The sequence below is a fragment of the Pelophylax lessonae genome, assembly GCF_965119305.1.
Source record: "Pelophylax lessonae genome assembly, chromosome: 5".
Classification (NCBI taxonomy): Eukaryota; Metazoa; Chordata; class Amphibia; order Anura; family Ranidae; genus Pelophylax; species Pelophylax lessonae.
In genome coordinates, this window is record NC_138772.1 from 481988283 (window position 1) to 482008012 (window position 19730).

General features: G+C 43.4%; 1 protein-coding gene across 1 annotated transcript in view; it reads left to right on the plus strand.

Annotated features, from left to right (window-relative positions):
* Nucleotides 1–19730, plus strand: part of MATN2 (matrilin 2) — a gene marked incomplete at its 3' end in the record, with an annotated part of 143739 nt that overhangs the window by 13463 nt on the left and 110546 nt on the right. The window contains exons 3-5 of the mRNA XM_082259007.1: nucleotides 1451–1573; nucleotides 6376–6498; nucleotides 15229–15351. Coding sequence (XP_082115133.1) covers nucleotides 1451–1573; nucleotides 6376–6498; nucleotides 15229–15351 — 369 coding nt within the window. The remainder of the gene's footprint in view (nucleotides 1–1450; nucleotides 1574–6375; nucleotides 6499–15228; nucleotides 15352–19730) is intronic.

A 19730-nucleotide genomic window follows, 5' to 3' on the forward strand; every position in this document is an offset into this window, starting at 1 on the left:
GTGCACAGATGGATAGATGATCTTACGTAGGAAATACTGCATACTGCTGAATCATAACTCCCTAAGGATCACTTAACGTAACATACAAAGGGCCTTCGAAAAGTATCTTAAGTGAAATTGTCAGTATTGCGCTGTTAACATCAATCAGATTCAAGCTTTCAGAATCCAATTACCAGTGAACAGTTTAAAGTCTCTTACCCACAGGCGAAATATAGTTTTCTACATTTGAAACTATTTAAAATACGTTTTCTGTATATTTTAACATTTAAGTGTTTTTCTGCCTTTTGAAGGGTTGTTTTTTGTTTTGGATACCGTGGTAGGGTGTTAGATCCCCTGTGAGATTGGCATTGCTGTTTGTGTCTCCATTAGGGAAGTTTTCCTTCTCGGTCAGTCCTGGTGACTACTGTTATCAGGACTGAAAGTGAGGAAAAGCCAAAGTTTTGGGTTGTCGCTAGTACAAGCACAACCCAGTGAACATTCTAAAGAAGGCTTCAAGTAGGCAGGTTTGTCTCTTCTGCAGTACACAGCTTGCCTGTTTGCAGTTTAACCACTTTCCGCCTGCGCTATAGCAGAAAGACAGCTACAGCGAGGGCTTCCAGTGTCGGGAGGGCGTCAATATACGTCCTCCCATCATCGCGCTGCTCGCGTACCCCCTGCGGCCCACTCTGTGATCATCGAGTCCTCACAGAACAGGGTAAAGGGCTAATCACAGCGGGCCTTTACCACATGATTAGCTGTCAGTCAATGAAAGTTGTTCACGGAAGTAAACAGAAGCCGGTTATGAGCTTTTTTCCTCCTCACGATCAGCGTGAGGAGAATAGAAGAAAGCCGGTAACCGGCTTCTGGTACAGGGAAATCGGTCCCAATCTGTGCCTGCCAGCGCTGCTAATTAGTGCCAACTAGTGCCAACTGTCAGTGCCCATCAGTGCCCACCATTACCACCTATCAATGCCCACCAGTGCTGCCGATCAGTTCCCACCAGTGCCACCTATCAGTGCCCATTAGTGCTGTCAATCAGTGCCGAGCAGTGCCTCATCAACAGTGTCACCTAGTGTGCCACCTACCAGTGCCTATCACTGCCGCTGTAACACAACAATAGGCTGCACAGCAAGGCCGGAACGGGAAGGAAGAGTGATGAGGCACTGGCAGAAGGAATGGGAAGGAACCTGCAGGTCCTCAGTAATGCACTGCCAGAACCCGCTGCAATCTCCTTCACACTGACAAATCGATGCAACATTCTTTCATGGATGATTTTTTTTCTTTACTATCTTTGTTGTGTCATGTGTAAATTTTCCAAAAGACTGGAACAATGCATTGTGAAAAAACAAGCATTTCCTACTTTTAGAAGTACTCATGATTGCTCTGCTGATAGATCCTGGATGGATTAGTGATGCATTTTTTGTAAAAATTGGATCTTTTGTAACCTCGTTCTTCTCTCATTTCCTCATAGCTCCTCATTTATGCTCTACTTCTGAACATGGCTGTGATCACTTCTGTATCAATACTCCATTCTCATACATTTGTAGATGCAAGCAAGGATACATCCTGAACCCTGATGAAAAGACCTGCAGAGGTAATTCAGCTATTTCTCTGTCTGCATTGTGCAATGAAAAATCTACACTTCTGTGATAGCAAAAATGTAGGAGAAAATACTGTTGTCTCCCGAGAGTGACAACACCATTGAGATGATTACATCGCCTATATCCTAAAGGGTTTCTCTCCACACTTGAAAGCAAATATTTTCTTTGCTCATGCCAAGCAACCTGTCCTCCTTTTTGGAGTGCACTTTTACGTAAATTGTACTTTTCAATCCTGTCTAACCATTCTGGTCTAAATTAGCCCACCCTGTTCAATGTTAACATCCCACATCCCACAGTCTATCTTTGTAGATATCTGAACCTCTGGGAACATTGCGGTTGATCTACTAAAACTGGAGTGTGCAAAATCTGGTGCGGCTCTGAATATAAATCAATCAGCTTCCAGCTTTTTTGCCAAAGCTTAATTGAACAAGCTGAAGTTGTAAGTTGATTGGCTACCATGCACAGCTGAACCCGTTTTCGTATATCAACCCCATAGTGTAAAAGTGCGCTTTTAATGCCCTCCTCCTCAGTAGCACATGCTTAACTTTCCTTTGCTCCCCTGGCACTCTGTTAACCTGCCAAAAACAAAGAAAAATCCAGGTACTTCTGGGCATTAAGAAGCATGTGACCGCTCCACTGTAAGGCCCATGGTACTTGATAATTGGCTCAGCGCTGTCAAATGGGGTTGGACAGAGTCCTTAGCCTTATGTAAGCTCCAGCTGGAGCAAAATGGAGCTTATACAAGTCTATCGGATATGAAAAAGCATGTGACCTACTGTGACGGACCACCTGGCACCCCGTCTGGGTGTCTCCGCCAAACTAAGCCTCCTGCCCTCCAAACCATTTAGCAGACTGATAGCTAATACCAGCCCTTTACCCCAAGCATAGTACACAGACAAGATGTTGAGGTAAAAAGCAAAGGAATCACTTTATTGAACAGAAATACTGTTTTTTACACACTTTACAAATACGACAGTCCCCACATGAACAATAAAAACAAATATTACAAATTGGGCTATCCCACAATGGTTAGGTAACAAGGTAAAGTTGCCACAAGACTATTCGCATCATGTAGGATTAGCAAATAGACAGAAACAATAGGTGACTCAATTAACTCAAATAACAATGGGAATGGACACCTAGGAGGCACACAATGGGGAAAAGACCCTTAAAGCACTTGTTACCCCAACATTCATATTCCTTATATGTGACTGCTGTACCATGTACTTGTATAAGAAATGATCCTGGTCTCTTTGTACTGCTTCCTTTATGTGAAATCACTGGTGTTCCTGCCAGTCCCTCTGCTTTCCTATTAAAAACTGATCACACTAAGCAGGAGAATGCTGTAATCAGTTCTCTAGCTATGCCATGCTCTCCTCCAATGATCAGACTTGTCCTGACATGCTCCTGATGCACAGACATTCAATGGGAAGCTCAGTGTGTTGCTGCTTTTCCTCCCCCAGCTCTTATGCAGCTGAGAACAGAGAATATGTAATCACTTATAAAAAACGGGGAAAAAAAGGGATTTATAATGTTTTTTTTTTAAAACAATACACAAATGTTTTGCCTTTCATTTCTATTTCAAGCTGAATAGGTTGTCTTACAAGGTAAGGGTTTACAATCACTTTAACAGAAAACACATAACACCTTAATAAAGAGATTATTCATAACAGCAGGAGACCCCAGCATCAGGTTGTTTAGAGCAGATTATAATCATCAATTTTAAATCTCTGGGTCTAGGAGGGGGTGGAAGCAGTCAATGCTAAGACACAGAGGCCCCAAATCTGTATCCAGGTCCTCCAGTTCTCAGAGTCTGTGTGTTTCGGGAAGACATGGACTTGAATCCAAAGTAAAACTACTCCAAAGGTCCCCAGGCACACACCTCCTAAAGAATAGAGCCCCCTCAAATGCCAGGGCTCATAGTCAGTAGGCAAGAGGCTAGCATCCTCTCCAAAAGCCGCTGTCCCGGTTGGGTCTGTCACACCTACTCATAGGCGTGCGCACGGGGTGTGCCGGGTGTGCCTGGGCACACCCTAATCACACTGTGTCTGTTAGTGTAGGGCCAGATCTCCATCTTTGGCACTGAGGGTAGGGAGATACTTGGTGGAGAGGCGGCTGTGCTGTTGGCTCCAGCAGACAGTGAGGCTTGCCAGAGCCGCTCAGTGTGTGTGACGCTGTCAGGTAATGTTACTGCTTGCAGGGGGAAAGACCAGCTGTCAAAACTCAGGGGTGATGTCGGGGTGGGCGGGACCGAACAGCTATCAAACACCAGCCAATGAGATGGGGTCTGGGCGGCCGCTTCGTTTATGTGGCTCCGCCCCTTTCTTAAGCAGCCCAATCATTGGCTGGTGTTTGACAGCTGCTCATCCCGCCCACCCCCGACATCACCGCTGAGTTTTGACAGCTGATCTTTCTCCCTGAAAGCAGCACATACATGAAAGTGTCACACACACAGTGGGGTACCAATGGGGGGTGGGCAAGGACTGGGGGGTGTCAGCCAGCGTGCTCTGAGATCCCGCATCGCAGTGTGAAGGCAGCTGCAGTGGCAGCTCCTTCAGTCCGTGCTGCTAGCGGGGGGCGGAGCCGCGATGGGAAGAAGGGGGCGGAGCCTCAGTGGGAAGAAGGGGGAGGAGCCTCAGCGGGAAGAAGGGGCAGAGCCTCGGCAGCAAGCAGGGACGGAGCCTCGGCGGGAAGAAGGTGAGTGCGCGCCCATTGCCCAAGTGTGTGTGCTGCATAGGAGGGGGATGGGGAAGCTGCATATAGAGGAATTCATATTTCCCTATTCTTTCTGCAGGCAGACTGAGCGCTTCTTGCAAGTCTCACTGTCTGCTGAATGTGAAACTCCCCCTCTTCCCTGTTAGTGTCCATAAGTGGTGCCCAGTAGTGCCACCTATCAGTGCCCAGTAGTGCCACCTCATCAGTGCCCACCAGTGCCACCTATCAGTGCCCACCAGTGCCGCCTCATCAGTGCCCATCAGTGTCACCTAATAGTGCCTATCAGTGCCCAGCAGTGCCGCCTCATCAGTGCCTATCAGTGCCACCTATCAGTGCCCAGCAGTGCCGCCTCATCAGTGCCTATCAGTGCCACCTATCAGTGCCCACCAGTGCCGCCTCATCAGTGCCCATCAGTGACATCTAACAGTGCCTATCAGTGCTTCCTATCAGTGCCACCAATCAGTGCCCACCAATGCCGCCTATCAGTAGCCATCAGTGATGCCTAATAGTGCCCAGAAGTGCTGCCTATCAGTGCCACCTATCAGTACCCATCAGTGCTGCCAATAAGTGCCACCTCTCAGTGCTGCCAATCAGTGCCCATCAGTGCAGCCTCATCAGTGCCAGTCAGTGCTGAGAACAAGTGCCTATTAGTGCTGCCTATCAGTCCGTATCAGTGCCTCACATGTAATTTCACCTGTAATACACATCAAAAGGAAAATAAGGCATACATCTTTTTCAAAACTTAGCAGTGATGGTGGAACCCCTCTACAGATATTTGCTATACAATTTAACTTTAGTGCAAAAACTTTTTAGTTGGAAGGTTCACACCAGTAGAGCACTTTGGAATTTTTATTTTTTAGATTGTTACACTTAATTTTATATGTTTTAGTTACTATTATAATGTAAATTATTGCACTTGAAGTTAATTTTCCACCACCCATGCTAAGTCCATGTCTTTATGGACCTTGCTTTGTGCACTGGCCATCCCACAAATTTGGGAGCATGAAATTGTCCAAAATGTCTTGGTATGCTGACACCCTAAGAGTCTAAGGGGCCAAGCCCAACCCCTGAAAAACACCCCACACCATGATCCCCCCTTCACCAAATGATTTGGACCAATGCACAAAGCAAGGACCATAAAGACATGAATGAGCGAGTTTGAGGTGGAGGAACTTGACTGGCCTGCACAGAGTCCTGACCTCAACCCAATAGAACACCTTTGGGATGAATTAGAGCAAAGACTGCGAGCCAGGCCTTCTCGTCCAACATCTGTGCCTGGCGTCACTAATTCGCTTCTGGAAGAATGGTCAAACGTTCCCATAAACACACTCCTAAACCTTGTGGACAGCGTTCCCAGAAGAATTGATGCTGGCATAATTGCAAAGGGTGGGTCAACTCAATATTGAACCCTACGGACTAAGACTGGGATGCCAATAAAGATCATGTGTGTGTAAAGGCAGGTGTCCCAATACTTTTGACAAGTGTGTGTGTGTATATATATATATGTATATATATATATATATATATGTATATATATATATATATATATATATATAGTGTGTGTGTGTATGTGTACAAAGTGTATATATATATATATATACACGCATGCGTGTTTGAGCTTTGGGGTGCACACCCTAATGCAATAGGCTGCGCACGCCTATGCACCTACTACATGACATGTGACAGCATTGGTGCTTAGTGATTGGCTTAGTGCTGTCACAAGTGGGTGTGCAGAGTCCTCAGCTGTGTGTAAGCTCCAACTGAAGAGACACGGAGCTAATACAGGGCTTTCTGTTCTACCTTCTGGTGCCTGAATGGAGCAGTAGGATAGCAAATTAAATATGTGCTGCTATGGGGAGGGGGGAGGAATTTAGGTGCACCTGTTAACTTGAATGGACTGAGCATAGGTTCTCTTTAAAGTAAACACAGCAATATCAACTCAAAATATGGGCTCAATGAAAACTGTGCTTTACCTTCAAAAATGATTGATCTCTGCAATGTGCCTGGAGAAGCTAGAGATCGGTAGCAGCAGAATGGCTCTGACATCTGAATGCATTTATTAATTGTCTCTCTTGTGTAGTTCAGGACCTGTGTGCTTCGGAGTCCCATGGCTGTCAGCAGATCTGTGTGAACACACCAGGGTCCTACGTGTGCCAGTGCTACGAGGCCTATGAGCTGGCCAAAGATGGAAAATCTTGTAAAAGTAAGTTGTAGACTGTTTTCTATGTTGATTCACCTTGAAGCCCATCTCTGGTGTCAGGGGGACAGGACGTGAGGGGTAATCTTTCAAATAGGAACACAGATAGATGAAAGTCAAAACTTTTTTGAGCAGTCAGGACTGCCTGACCACCTTGGGGTGAATCAAAAAATGGTTTTGTGGATCAGCTTCCAGGAATCAGCTCACAAGTTATCAGCTCCATACCACCATGCAGCCATATTTCTCTCACCCAGGCCTATCCAGGGAGCCTTTCGGATTTATATTGCAGGGGAGATTGTGTAGTGTATGGTCACCCCTATTCAGATATGGCTAGCAGGAGATATGCAGTGTAATGGTTAAATGAAATGGTATATGGACTGGTAAAGTAGGAATTAAAGTAGAATTCCAGCCTAAAACTGGCTAGTCCTAAAATGTCCTTCCCCCTCCTAACACCTTTTCTGACTAACCTGTGTAAAAAAAAAAAACACAGTATATACTTACCTATTATCAGCCCATTCCCATCTAGTATGGTCATGTGATCCCTTGTCAGCCAGCGTTGGCTGCAAAGGAGAGGAGGGAGCACCATCAACGGCAGGGACATGGGAGCCTATGGGTGATGTCACCACTCCTAGATTTCCCAGCCATTGTCAAGCGCTCTCTCCCCTCCCCTGCAGATGCTGACTGACATGGGATCATGTGACCATACCAGACCAGAATGGGCTGAAAAGAGGTAAGTTAGAGCACTCGACAATGGGTGGAAAATCCACGAATGGTGACTTCACTCATAGGTTTCCATGTCTCAGCTGTTGTTGGTGCTCCCTCCTCTTCCCTGACCCACCACTTGAAACATGGGGCTCAGATTACTTGACCAGACCCAAGCAGACTGAACATAGGTAAGTATACACATCTTTTTTTTAAGAAGGGACAGTTTTAAGACCAGTTAGGTTTACAGTATGCTGGAAAAGTGGTTTAAAAGAAGATTCTGAAGCCAGCTGACAGTCTCTGATGAAGTCTAATAGACAAACCTGGACAGTTGTGGTCATGTCGGCACTGCGAGTAAGCTTTTAGATGTATTTTTTATTTTTTTATTTTTTGTTGTTATAATTTAATGCACAAAAAGCATGTTTTGTCCATTTGGAGATGTGAATTGCATGTTCCCCTTTCAATATAAAGTAAAGGACTCTGGGATAGCCAGGGGTGAGGGGAATCTGGATGAATGGCAGTGTGCAGCTAATGAGGACTTGTGAGCGGAGTGCCTTCCCAATGATATGTTAATGTAGAACTATGTGCAAAACCTTTTCTTTTTAACTTTGGATAGAGTAAAGGAGGGTTATAACCCCTGTAAATTTTATTTTTGCCCTCTTTTATTCCAAAACAGGAAGCGAGAGGAAATCCCAGCAAATTAAGGGAATCTCTTTGGGAACCCCAGGTCACCAGATCTAGTGTCCCCATTGGAAAAGTTCCCCTCTATTACTTTTCTGGGGACAACCCAAAATGTTGGGATTTTCTTTCAATGATAATGGTAAACAGGACAAACAGAGAGGGTGAATCTCCCTAATGGGGAAACATACTGTGATATCAACTGACAGGGGTTCTAACCCATCTGCACTCTATTCAAAACCTAAAAAAAAAAAAAAAAAAAAAGTTTTGACTTTAGTTATACTTTAAGGAATCCTGGTTGCTAAGGCACAAAAAGAGATTGCAAAAAGGGTTTCAAATTCAAAAACAGTGCAGCGCAAATAACCAATCAATATTATAGTTCTGTAAAAGTCCTTGTATGAACATATCATGAGACACAAGCTGTAAGCCAGGGATCCGAAATGAAAAATGAATCAAAACTCATTTTGAATCCCTTTCCAGGCAGCGAGTGACAGGGTTCGAGGCGGAGGGGAGGAGAGAAACCGAGACACCATGTGACCGCTACCAACAATTTTATTTTATTTTATCCGCATATCTGGGAGAGACCATCACTTGTGCCAACGATTGATCTTTGGACTACTGTTGCTGCCCAGTATATGGGAATGGGTTTTAGACCTTTTGGTCACATATATGAGGTAAGGAGCTGCTAATGCCTTTGGTGGATGGGCTGGACTCATACTGACCCTGGCATGTTTTTGGCTTGGACGCAGATCCTCATCCCAGTGGCTTACAGCTTGTGTCTCATGATATAGTCATACAAGGACTTTTACAGATATATAATATTGATTGGTTATTTGCGCTGCACTATTTTTTAATTCAATGTACTATTGAGGTGTTGTGTTTTAACCTTTTAGTGTCCAGCTTGCAAATCTATTTAGGGATCATTTAGGCTCTTGTTTGCGCTGAATATTCCTTTTTTTTTTTATTATTATTATTATACAGGATTTATATAGCGCCAACAGTTTGCGCAGCGCCTTTTTTATGTTAAAAAAGGGTTTTACCTACCGTACTTTGGAGAACTTGACAGAAAATGGGACAGCTGCAACCATTTTATCTTGTAAGAGCGTAATAGGAACACAGTGAGGATTTACCATGATTGAACAAGGAGATCAAACCCTGACAGATGCTATCACCCTCCCTAAAGCAGGGTACACACTAGTAGAAAATCTGCCGAAAATTTCCACCCGATGTGAAATCGTCCGATTTTCGGCTAGTGTGTACACAACTTTCAGCAGCCGATGCCGACATTTTCAACAAAAAAAAACGGAGGGACAAACACCAAAATGTTTTTCGTCCGTCCCCAGACAACTGATTTTCGTTTAATGTGTATACAGTATGTCCGTGAAAAATCGGATACGAAAGACAGCGCATGATCTGAAGTTGCTGACAACCCGGAAGTCTAGGAACAAATGTGCCAAAAAAAAAAAAGAAAAATCGGACGAGAAATTTTGTGAACATTTATGCACTGTCGACTTAAAACGGTAATGAACGCTGAGAAGACAGAGAAAAATCGGAGGATATTTCGTACGATTTTCGTCAAGTGTGTATGGCCCTTTAGGCTGGCCATACACCGATCGAAATTTGGCTGCTTTAGCAGGGTCCGATTTTGATCATTGCCTGGCCGTCTCTGCTCAACAGATGTTGATCATATCATTAACTTCTTTCAAAGGGAGGAACATGTTGAAAAACCTTTATCAATCAGCATAGGCTGTAGCCTATGCTAATAGGAGCTTTTTCCTTCTAAAGACTTTTTGTGCTGCATCATGCATCTTAAAGCAGAACTCTGGGAACAAAAACTTTAATTGTAATATGTTCCTCAAAAGCCACAACGCAGACAAATTAAGTTTGTTTGCAACCAGTGTTAATTTTTGCATCAAATTTTGATTTAGTTTTAGTTATAGTCTTTTGACTAAAATGCCATTTTAGTTTTAGTCCCGTTTTAGTCATCTGCAATTGTTTTAGTTTTATTTATAGTCTTTTGACTAAAATGCCATTTTGGATTTAGTCCCATTTTGGTCAACTGCAATTGTTTTAGTTATAGTCTTATTTTAGTCGACTAAAATCTCCAGTGCATTTTAGTCAAATAAAATCTTTGTAGTTAACTTAAATCGAATGAGTTTAGTTAAAGTGTAATGCGTTTGTAGCACCCTCCTAGGTAGGTGCTAGGAAAACCCATAAGAGGGGCTCTGCCTGCTTATCAGGAGGGTCTGATTGTTCAGCTAGGCTGTCATGTGTCCCCAGTTGTGTCTGTTGAGCTTGGGGAGTCTCCCCACTGTGTCCAACGAGGACTCTTATTGGGCAGTGGAAGAAACCTGACCAATAGCACACCAGGGCTTGTATCTATCCCAGAGGGCAGAATCTGCCTTAATCCATCCTGGGAGGGGATAGAAGTCTGAGGGGAGCACATGACAGGGTGTCTTTGGCAGGAAGCAGAGACCGAGGAGGAGGGTGACGGCTCTCTCTCCTCCAGTCATCGCTAGAGAAGGTGTCCTTGGCGGTCGGCCTGAAGGACAGAAGGTTGAGCTGAGGTGCAGATAGGGATCCAGTGTGAGGACCGAGTGGAGTTGCTGGGGCAGAAGTTTCCAGGAAAGCAGTGTCCTGGGTACTGTATACTGCTCAGGGGTCTGCCTAGAATAGGGGACCACTCCAGAAGGTCGGAGGGATCCAGGAGCCACCTAACCAGTAGAGAAGGCTTGGAAAGGGGGTGCCAGTGATTAAGCCCTGAAGATAAGTGTGTGTGAAAGAGGGTGCCGGTGCGGGCCCTGAAGTGTTAAGCAATGCAGCAGTCTTTTAAGTAGCTACCTCAGTTAAGAGGGGTAAAGGAAGCTTTAATTAGGACTTTGTGCCACATGAAAGAGTCAGAAGTCAGTTCAGCGTTAACAGACAGCAAGTCAGCGTTAACCAGCGCAACCAGCGTTGACCGGCATCTAGCCAGCGTCAAGTCAGCGCCAGCAGCCATTTTTCAGCTGTCCCACTCAAATTGTGTATAGTTGAGCCAGAGGAGTATCCCACTCATCCCTTCTCCCATCCAAGTTTAAAATAAATACAAAAAAAAACAAAGATACACAGTTCTCTGGATGGTGGTCTGAGGAGGTCTGTAATGCTGCACAGTTCTCTGGATGTTGGTATTAGAGGCCTGTAATGCTGCACAGTGCTCTGGCTGGTGGTATGAGAGAGACCCATATTGCACAGTGCTCTGGGATGGTGGACTGACTCTGAGAGACCTGTAATGCTGCACAGTGCTGGATGGTGGCCTCAGGTCTGAGGCATGGCCTGTAATGTACAGTGCTCTTGATGCTGGTAGTCAGAGGTGCCTGTAATGTACACACAGTGTTCTAGACTAGTGGTGGTCGGATGGGAGGCCTGTAATTGTAATGCACACACTCACAGTGCTCTCTGCTCTGGGCGGTCATCGGAAGTGGGAGTGGGACTCTCAACAGGAGTCCTGTAATGCACAGTGCTGCTTAGGATGGTCGTCTGAGAACTCAGAGGCCTGTAATCCTGGCTGCACAGCCTGCTAACTGCTGCTAAAGCTGGATACACACTATCCAACTTTTGTGGTTAGATTTCCTTCAGATTTACCTTTTCTATGTAGTGCAAGGGCCTGCCAGATTGCATACAAATTGAAAGTGTTTAGGTTTGACCTCATATTATATGGTTTTGGTAAGTCTAAAGGAAAAAGTCTTCAGAAAATCTTATAGTGTGTATGGCCCATAAGCGAAGCTCGGGATGCTTGCTTGCTAGGAGCGGAAGCAGGTGCAGCTCCATGGAAACCAGAAGTTCATGGGGGTAAACGTCCCTGCCTCACAATTTCGTTTCGTTTTCGTACGTAAACCAAAACGTAATTGATTTTCTTCATAGTTTTTCTCAGTGGATGAAAATGTTGTGGTCTTTGTTTCATTTTCGTCACCATAAAAAGGCCGCTGACGAAAATATTGATGAAAATGTTTTTGTTGACAAAACTAACACTGTGTGCAACAAATGTCTTTGGAAAGCCAAATATTACTTTGTAAAAGTACAGTGAGGTAAAAAAAGTTCTGCTGATTTTGTACGTTTGCCCACTCACAAAGAAATTAATAAGTATTTGATCCCCTAACAATCAGCAAGATTTCCAGCTCCCAGAAGTCTTCTATACAGGTAACGAGCTGAGATTAGGAGCACTCTCTTAAAGGGAGTGCTTCTAATCTCAGCTTCTTACCTCTATAAAAGACACCTGTCCACAGAAGTAATCAATCAGATTCTAATCTCTCCACCATGGCCAAGACCAAAGAGTTGTCCAAGAATGTCAGGGACAAGATTGTAGACCTACACAAGGCTGGAATGGGCTACAAGACCATCGCCAAGCAGCTTGGTGAGAGGATTACAATTACAACAGTGGATGCGATTATTGTCAAATGGAAGAAATATAAAATAACTGTCAATCTCCCTCGGTCTGGGGCTCCATGCAAGATCTCACATATAGTTACATAGTTTTTTGAGGTTGAAAAAAGACATCAGTCCTTCCAGTTCAACCTATGATGTGTGTGTGTGTTTGCCGTTAACCGTACATTGTATACCCCTGTATGTTGTGGTCTTTAAGGTGCCCATCTAATAGTTTTTTGAAACTATCAATGCTTCCTGCTGATACGACTGCTTGTGGAAGAGAATTCCACATCCTTACTGCTCTGACAGTGAAGAACCCCTTACGTATTTTAAGGTTAAACTGTTTTTCCTCTAGTTTTAGTGAGTGGCCACGTGTCTTATTGTATTCCCTTTCTCTAAAAAGTTTGTTCATTATGCTAGGGTCACCAGTACAGTATTTGTACATTGATAGCATATCCCCCCTCAATCGTCTCTTCTCCAGAGAAAATAGGTTCAGTGCTTGTAGTCTTTCCTCATAGCTCTTGTCCTCCATTCCCCTAATTATTTTTGTTGCCCTTCTCTGGACTCTCTCCAGTTCCAGCACATCCTTCCTGAGGACCGGTGCCCAGAACTGGACAGCATACTCCAGATGTGGCCGGACCAGAGTCTTGTAGAGTGGGATAATAATCTCTTCATTTCTGGAGTGAATCCCCTTTTTTATACATCCCAGTATTCTGTTGGCTTTGCTTGCAGCGGCTTGGCATTGCATGCCACTGCCAAGCCTGTTGTCTACCAGTACCCCCAGGTCCTTTTCCATCCTAGACTCACCCAGAGGTTTCCCCCCTAGTGAGTAGCTTGCTTTCGTGTTTCTGATGCCCAAGTGCATTACTTTACATTTTTCAACATTAAACCTCATCTGCCATGTAGTTGCTCACCCCATTATTTTGTTCCTGGTCCGCTTGTAAAATTTCCACATCCTGCATAGAAGATATTGGCCTGCTTAGTTTAGTATCATCCGCAAATACCGAGATTGTGCTTGATATCCCCTCCTCTAGATCATTTATGAATTAATTAAACAAGGTTGGTTCCAGGACAGAACCTTGGGGGACCCCGCTTTCCTCACCCGCCCAATCTGAGTACTCCCCATTTATCACCACCCTCTGTACTCTCCCGTGGAGCCTGTTCTCTATCCCGGTACTCATCCTATGGTCAATACCTACCTTCCTTAGTTTGTACAGTAAGCGTTTGTGGAGAACGGTGTCAAAGGCCTTTGCAAAGTCCAGATACACCACATCCACAGGCTTACCTTTATCTAGGTGGCAGCTCACTTCATCGTAGAAGGTTAATAGATTGGTTTGGCAAAAAACGATTTCTCATGAATCCATGCTGATTACTACTAATAATACCATTCTCATTACTAAAGTCTTGTATGTGGTCCCTTAACATCCCCTCCAAAATCTTGCCGACTACTGATGTTAGGCTGATCGGCCTATAGTTACCCAGGATATATCTCGGCCCTTTCTTTAAATATTGGTACCACGTTGGCTTTTTTCCAATCAGCTGGCACCATACCCGTCTGTAGACTATCCTTAAAGATCAGGGATAACGGTCTGGCAATCACCTGGCTGAGCTCTTTAAGAACCCTCGGGTGAACCTCATGGAGTTTAAAATATGGAGGTGGAAACATTATGCTTTGGGGGTGTTTTTCTGCTAAGGGAACAGGACAATTTTACTGCATCAAAGGGATGATGGACGGGGTCATGTACTGTCAAATCTTGGGTGAGAACCTCCTTCCCTCAGCCAGGGCATTGAAAATAGGTGGTGGATGGGTATTCCAGCTTGACAGTGACCCAAAACACATGGCCAAGGCAACAAAGGAGTGGCTCAAGAAGAAGCACATTAAGGTCCCTTGAGTGACCTAGCCAGTCTCCAGACCTTAATCCCATAGAAAATATGTGGAGGGAGCTGAAGGTTCGAGTTACCAAACGTCAGCCTCAAAACCTTAATGACTTGGAGAGGATCTGCAAAGAGGAGTGGGACAAAATCCCTCCTGAGATGTGTGCAAACTTGGTGGCCAACTACAAGAAACGTCTGACCTCTGTGATTGCCAACATGGGTTTTGCACCAAGTACTAAGTCATGTTTTGTGAAGGGGTCAAATAATAATTTTACTCATTAAAATGCGAATCAATTCATAACTTTTTTTTAAATGCTTTTTCTGGATTTGTTTGTTGTTATTCTGTCTCCCACTGTTAAAATAAACCTACTATTAAAATGATAGACTGATCATTTCTTTGTCAGAGGGCAAACGTACAAAACCAGCAGGGGATCAAATACTTTTTCCCCTCACTGTAGCAGTGACATCATTACTGGGCTCCACTGTGCAGAGAGCAGAGCTGTGGGAGGGACCAGATAAGCCCAACCACTACAGGCTGCCTGCATGAAATACCAGAGGGGGGCAGGGACAAGACCAGTCACCCTGCACAATTCAAGGGAGCAGCAGTGGCCGGTCTGCATTACAGGAAGCTCCTGCATAGAGGCAAAATTTCACACTAGATTACTGCACAAAGCTGGAAGTAATACACAAAGCACACCAAGATTCCACTTAGAATACACGTGGCTCTTGTATTTAGACAATATTTGCTTATCTCGGAGTTCAGCTCTAAATAAACTTCTTTCAGACAATTCAAATATTTGTTCTTAAGCTGAGGTTTCATTCAGAATGATTAGTAGATTCTGGGATACCAGCATCTAAAGTTACTTGCTTTGCCCCATTTTCTTCAATGTAATTAGCAGTATTCTGGAGCCATAGGGAGAATCAGGGCAAGCCAAGTTCAAATTTCACATGAAAGAACTAAGATTTGGAAAAATAAAAGTTCACATTAGGTATTTTAAATGTCTATTTAGCTGTTTTGTTTTACAATTCTTTCACATGTATTTAATATTTCTGAAATGTTACTATCATTTCTCTTTGTAGTTGTGAACTATTGTGCTTTGGGTACTCATGGCTGTCAGCACGAGTGTGTGAACGCTGACGACTCGTACATCTGTCAGTGTCGTTCTGGGTTTGTCTTGAATCCAGATAAGAAAACTTGTCGCAGTAAGTATAATCTCGCCATCCCCTGTTTATACTGCACTCTTTTCTACTCTTCCTCCTTCTGTTAGATCTTTACCCACTTGCCGACCAGCCTCCGCGGTTATACGGCAGCAGGTCGGCAGGTTCCCGCGAATCGCCGTACCTGTACGGCGGGTCGCGGGAGTGATCCTGGCACCCACTCACCAGTGGGGAGGCAGATCCATGGGGTCGGTGGCTGCGATTGCCGCGGAGCACGCGCGATCGCTCTCCGTGAAGAGAGAACGGCGGTCTGCTGTTGTAAACACAGCAGACCGTTGTTCTCTCAGGAATCAATGCAGAGCTCCTGTGATCATCCTATTTAGGAACACAGGTCTCTGTATTGATTTCACAAAGCCACCCCCCCCTCACAGTTAGACAACACTCCCCTAGGCTCACATTTAACCCTTTGATCGCCCCTGGGTGAACTCTTTCCCTGCCAGTGTCATTAGTACAGTAACAGTCCATATTTTTAGCACTGATTACTGTAGTAATGTCACTGGTCCCCTAAAAGTGTCAAAAATGTTAGTTAGGGGTCCGATCTGTCTGCCGTAATGTCACAGTACCAATAAAAATCGCTAATTGCCGCCATTACTAATAAATAAATAAATAAATAAATAAAAATGACATAAATCTTTCCCCTAGTTTGTAGACGCGATAACTTTTGCGAAAAACAATCAAAATACGCTTATTGGGATTTTTTTTTTGCCAAAAATTTGTAGCAGAATACAAATTGGCCTAAAATGATGAAAAAATTCGATTTTTAAATGTTTTTTTTATTGGGAATGTTATATAGCAGAATGTGAAAAATATTGGTTTTTTTTTTTTTTCAGAATTATCACTCTTTAATTGTTTATAGCGCAAAACAAAAAATTGCAGAGGTGATCAAATACCTCCAAAAGAAAGCTCTATTTGTGGGAATAATAGGCATCTATTTTATTTGGGTACAGCGTCGCACAACCGCGCCATTGTCCATTAAAGTGCCAAACCGCAAAAAATGGCCTGGTCATTAAGGGGGAAAATCTTTCAGTCCAGAAGTGATTAATGTCAGCCTAAAATTTGTAACAGTGCTGACATTAGATTGGTATTGCTTATTCTGTTTTTCAGCCACCTCATACCTGGCCTATTGTACAAAAATGGCCAGGCGGGAACACTGTTATCTCGGGAGGGCGTCATATGGCATCCACCCATTCGCGTGCCTCATGCGTGCCCTAGCGGGCACCCAGCGGCATAATCTGTAACACGCTGTGTCTGGTGGAACACAGATTGTTGTACCGGGCCGCTATGCACAGACTTGGTTCCATGTGATCAATGTGGCCACTGCGATCACATGTCAGTTGTCAACAATGGCTTTCATTCATAGCCATTGCATGTAATATTGTGATCTCTGTGATTGGTCATATTGATCACATTGCACAGGGGCCAATCACAGCGTACCTGTACCATGTGACAGTTGTGGCCAATCACAGTAGTAAGCAAGCTTATTATGAATGGAACCTTTGAACAGTGTTAGAGATTGCTTATTACAGTGATCATCACTGTAATTAGCAATCAAAGTGTGAAAAAAATCCTGATTATCTTCCCAGAGCAGTACAGTGTCACTAGTCTGGAGGATTTGAGCTGAGGCTGCTTTTACCTGCTAACCACTCAGGTCAGGTGAGGAGTGTGACAACCAGGCTATCTCTCCCTATTTTTGCAGTATGCTTTGGGACTGGAGAGACACCTGAGCGGGACCCTTGAGCATTTATCATGGGTCCCTCATACCCACCACACCAGTCATATGGTGAGCCTGCACTGTTCTGATAACAATATAAAAAAAAAGGGAAAAAAATAAAATTTTATTTAATTTCCTCTTTTTTTTCCCCAAAATTGTGACAAAAAAATTACAACTTCAGAAAACTCACATAATTGCACATCTTTCACCTAGTTGGAAACAAAAAATCTAAATTAAAGTCTGCTGTGCTCCCCATAGTTATAGAAAACATGTTTTCAAAAAGTGGAAATAAAGTATCTAGCACAGTAAATAGGATGTTAGGTTCACACAAAATTGCATGCTTTTCTGAAATGCACAGAAACACACTGTACTTAATTAGATAGGTAGCAGTGCTATTACTTGTTAATGGCACCCCCATGCATCTGGTAATGGGCGCGTTTTTGTATGCACCAAAATGCATGGTGCCACAGCACCATGCAGCTTGTTGCAGCATGATTTAGCCAAAGGGTCAGGGACTTCCATTGCATTTTTAGGGCAGCCTATAAAATAGATGGACTGAGCTATGAGCGTCCTGCAGGAACGCGTAGAAACACGTGTGCGTTCGACAATACGTGCATGGTGTGAAAATGGTGTCAGCATTTGCAACAGCTTTACAAAATAGGCAATTAAGGGAAAATCTGCAACCGGAACACCAACAGAAATACAAATCTGAGAGTTTGCCCTATTGCACTGGTGGTCAGTGTGCCCCCTTATATTGGTGGTCAGTTTGCCCTCTTCAACTGGTGGACAGTGTGCTCCCTTACACTGGTGGTTAGTGAGCAGAGCTTTAAGCGCTGGTTAGGTACACAAGCAAATCTACTAGTTTGGATCTATTACAGCAAATAGAGAAACAAGAATCAAGGTGTGTTTAATCTTGAGAAAGGGGAGCGCCTTTCCCCCAAAATGTGTTGAGTGACAACTGGAAAGTTCTATCCAGGAAAATTTGCTTGCCTAACTTCTCTGACACACCATTTTCTCCCTGGCCACGAGGGGGCGGCGTCCGTGAACAAGAATCCTCCATATCTCCATTGCAGACATTACCAGATACATGACAAAGGCATTCTAAAGACTAGCCAGCAGATCAGCAGTTTCCAGGGCCATATACATATAATTACCATGATTCATTTAGCTGTTAAAAATATATATTTTTTTTATTTGTAGACTAATATATTTAAAAAACTATGTTTCTTCAATGCCTGTCCCTTCAAGGTTAGAACCCTGCACCCCTTTACTTATCCCACCCAACATCTACCTATTGATAAATAATATTGATAGCATGTAAAACACTGTCATCAATATCTTGTATTATGCTCAACACTACTTTTTTTTTCTTTTGGTTGGAGGGGGGATTGAATTTCTCTAAAAGGTCATAGACTTCTGTCCACTTCTTCAGGAGATGCACAGAGGATGAGACTAGTGAGGTGGTGCTGGGTATACTTTTAAAGGGGCTCTATAAACAATTTTTATAGATGTTACTGTAAATGTATTAGTGTAGAAATAAAGACTATATTTAACAGCTAAATAAAAGATGATGGTAATTATGGAGTTCAATCTTTAAAGTTGGTTTGACTGAGTCCCTAACAAGGACCCACTGAAAGATACTATTTGTATACTTTTTGTTTCCTCTTTTATTCAGAGTATCTTTAATTATTTATATGATTCATAGGGGTATCATTTTATAGCATGTGTAGCAGCTATCAAGTTATTTATTTTTTTATTTTTTTTTTATTATCACTCTAAGCTTTTTATTATTTATGTAATATACATTTCACTCTATCAGTTGATTGCACTGTGTGTGTCTGATGGACTGCCTTTCAGGGAAATTGTGTTGGCATCTTCACAGGGTGATACTGCAGGTACCAATATTGGTAGCTGAGTGCCACATCCTATAAGAGTATATACAATTCGGACAAAACTATTTTTTGTCCAAATTGTAGATGACTTTTAGAGAAGCCAACATGACATTACAAGTAACAGGGATTCTCCATGCTGGATAGATAATAAATGATCCAAGAACCCCAGTCAGATGTAGAACCATCTAGTTACCTTCTCACTTCTGTTTCCAGGACTAGTCCTTGATTTCATATATTTACTTCTACAATTTCAAACGCCACTGGCTTCGGGCAGTGAAATGTTTTATGAACTTACTGTATGTTGCCTTTTTATTATCTATTTATTTTTTTTATTTCAAATTTTGTTACTCATGTGTATTAAAGAGTATGTCAAGCCAAAAACCTTTTCTAGCTTTTGAATAGAGTGGGTTAGGTTTTTAACTCTCGTTGGGTTTTTACTGCTATCAGTGTTTTGTTGAGGAGAGATATTATCTCACTTCTTGTCCTGCTTGCAACAGCTTTACAAAATAGGCAATTAAGGGAAAATCTGCAACCGGGACACCAACAGAAATACAAATCTGACAGTTTGCCCTATTGCACTGGTTGTCAGTGTGCCCCCTTATATTGGTGGTCAAATTGCCCTCTTAAATTGGTGGACAGTGTGCTCCCTTACACTGGTGGTTAGTGAGCACTGGTGGAAAGTGTGCCCCTCACATTGGTACTCAGTGTGCCTCCTTACACTGGTACTCAGTATGCCCCCTTACACTGGTAGTCAATGTGCC